Source organism: Crocuta crocuta, unplaced genomic scaffold, assembly GCF_008692635.1.
Source record: "Crocuta crocuta isolate KB4526 unplaced genomic scaffold, BGI_CrCroc_1.0 scaffold541, whole genome shotgun sequence".
In the NCBI taxonomy this organism is placed as follows: Eukaryota; Metazoa; Chordata; class Mammalia; order Carnivora; family Hyaenidae; genus Crocuta; species Crocuta crocuta.
The window spans coordinates 1,502,593-1,504,939 of record NW_027531901.1 but is presented as its reverse complement, the minus strand read 5'-3'; the positions used below and the strand labels follow the sequence as shown (position 1 = coordinate 1,504,939).

General features: G+C 45.8%; 1 protein-coding gene across 1 annotated transcript in view; it reads left to right on the top strand.

The window, feature by feature from the left end:
- The window catches only part of SCN11A (sodium voltage-gated channel alpha subunit 11), an 80,058-nt gene that overhangs the window by 22,370 nt on the left and 55,341 nt on the right, over window positions 1-2,347 (top strand). Inside the window, exon 8 of the mRNA XM_077773979.1 lies at window positions 2,179-2,320. Within this exon, the coding sequence (XP_077630105.1) occupies window positions 2,179-2,320 (142 nt within the window). The remainder of the gene's footprint in view (window positions 1-2,178; window positions 2,321-2,347) is intronic.

The following is a 2,347-nucleotide window of genomic DNA, read 5'->3' as shown; positions in this document are numbered from 1 at the left end:
GCAGAGAAAACTCTCTGAGGTCTCTTTCATGAGGGTACAAGTCCCATCATGAGGGCTCCCCTCCTACGACTGCAAGGTATGAATTTCAGGAGGACACAAGCATTCAGGCCATAAGAGCTGTGGACAAAACAGCAGTTTAGAGAGAACCAAAAAGGACTTTTCACACCTTAAACAGGGTCCTCAGCGCAATTAAAAGAGATACTGTATACGTAAAAACAAAAATAGCTCATTATGAAAAAGGAACAGAGAACATGGAAATTTTTTTTGGTAACATAAATTACAAAAAATCAATAATAGAATTAAACGATTAAGCTGAGGAGGGGCACCTGAGTGGCTTAGTCGGTTAAGCATCCAACTTTGGCTCAGCTCATGATCCCATGGTTTGTGAGTTCAAGCCCTACACTGGGTTCTGTGCTGTCAGCACAGAGCTTGATTCAGATCCTCTGTATCCCCCTCTTTCTGCCTCTCCCCTGTTCATGCGCACATGCGTGTGTCTCTCGCTCTCTCTCAAATAAACATTTAAAAAAATTTTTAAAGATTAAGTTGAGGATTATGCTTCAGAAAGTAGTAACAACAGACAGAGACAGAAAATAGGAGAATAAATATCAATCCAGAAATTCCGACTTTCAACTAAATAGAAATTCCTGAAACGGAGCACAGAAAAAACAAAAGAGAGAAAGTTAGCAAAGAATTTTCCTGAGCTTGAGGATGCATGTCCCTCCATGTCCCAATGCAGCTAATGAAGAAAGGCCATTCCAAGTGCATTATTGTGTCATTTCAGATCCTTTAGGAGTAAAGATCTTAAAACAAAGAGAAAAAGTTTACCCACAAAGGAACAAAAATCAAAATGACATCAGAGTTCTCAGTGGCAACACAGGATAATCAGTGCACAATGCTTTCGTATTTCTAAGGAAAAAATATTTTCAAACCAAATATGTCAATCAACTGTGAAGGTAGAATACCTGAGAAGGTATACTCACATAGGCAAAGATCACCTAGTCTTTTTCTTCTTTTTAAAAATTTTTTAAAATGTTTATTTGAGAGGGAGAGAGAGAGAGAGTGCGAGCAGGGGAGGGGCACAGAGAGAGGGAGACACAGAAGGCGAAGCAGCTCCAGGCTCTGAGCTGTCAGCACAGAGCCCCATGCGGGGCGTGAACCCATGAACCGGGAGATCATGACCTGAGCTGAAGTCGGAAGCTCAACCGACTGAGCCCCCCAGGCACCCCTCACCTAGTCTTCTTAAGAAGCCATTTGAGATTTGTTCCAGAAAAATGAGGAAATAAACTTGGAAAAAGCAACACACAAGAGCCAACAAAAAATGGATCTGACCCGGGAGAACCATCAAGAAAGGCCACAGCGTTTTTCTGGAAAGAGGGACGTAAGTAGTGAAGGAGTGGGACAGGATGTTGAGGAGCTAACCCTCATCTGTCAGAGCAGCAACTTAATCACCAAGGACTAAAACTGACAAATATCAGCATAATTATTATATTTCGAGGTAGGGACATAAGCGAGTTGCAAGTTGTTGACTTTGGGGCATGTAAATGGTGGTTAAAGAGTGATGGAACGGTCTTCATCACAAGCCTTGGGCGCCACATGATTTTTAAACCGCATGCATGTATTGCTTCGACCAAAATACTGTATTTATCAAAAATGAAGAAAGTACGTAGCCTTAGTATTATCTGGTAGATGCACTCGGAGACGTGTGCTTTGACGACGTGGGCAAAGACCCATGTCCACAGTATCCACTGTTGGTAAAGTAAAGCCCAAATGTTTGTGAGGCCAAACAGACTGCTGACACCTGAAGCCTGCATCTCCGCCATTAGCACGGCCATTGAGGGAGTCATAGGGCTGCACGGCAAGAAGAGAAACGAGGCACTTCCCGCACGCTCGTGTGGAAGGGCCTCCGTGCCATTTTGTTCCCTGAGAAAACAGCAAGGCGCAAGAGGGGGGTCAAAGAGCGCTCCCAGAAATGAACTTACTAATCAACCCATTTGAGAAGAGCCAGTGAGAACCCACAGTGAGGTAGGGCCGGGGGGCTTGGCGGCGGCTCTGTACCCAGGGCTTCCCGACGGAGCCGGGGTCCCCAGGGGAGCAGGTGCGTTGGCCAGGACGCGCGGGAGGCAGGAGCAAAGCTGGCCTGGCTCGTAACTCGTCCTCCGTTCCCTCGTTTCCGTCCAGCGCCTGTTCCGAAGAATTTCAGTGCAACCACACCAGGAGGAACCCTGACTATGGTTATACCAACTTCGACAACTTCGGCTGGTCTTTCCTGTCCATGTTTCGGCTTATGACCCAAGATTCCTGGGAGAGGCTTTACCAGCAGGTTATCAATTCTCTTCCTCCTGTCTCC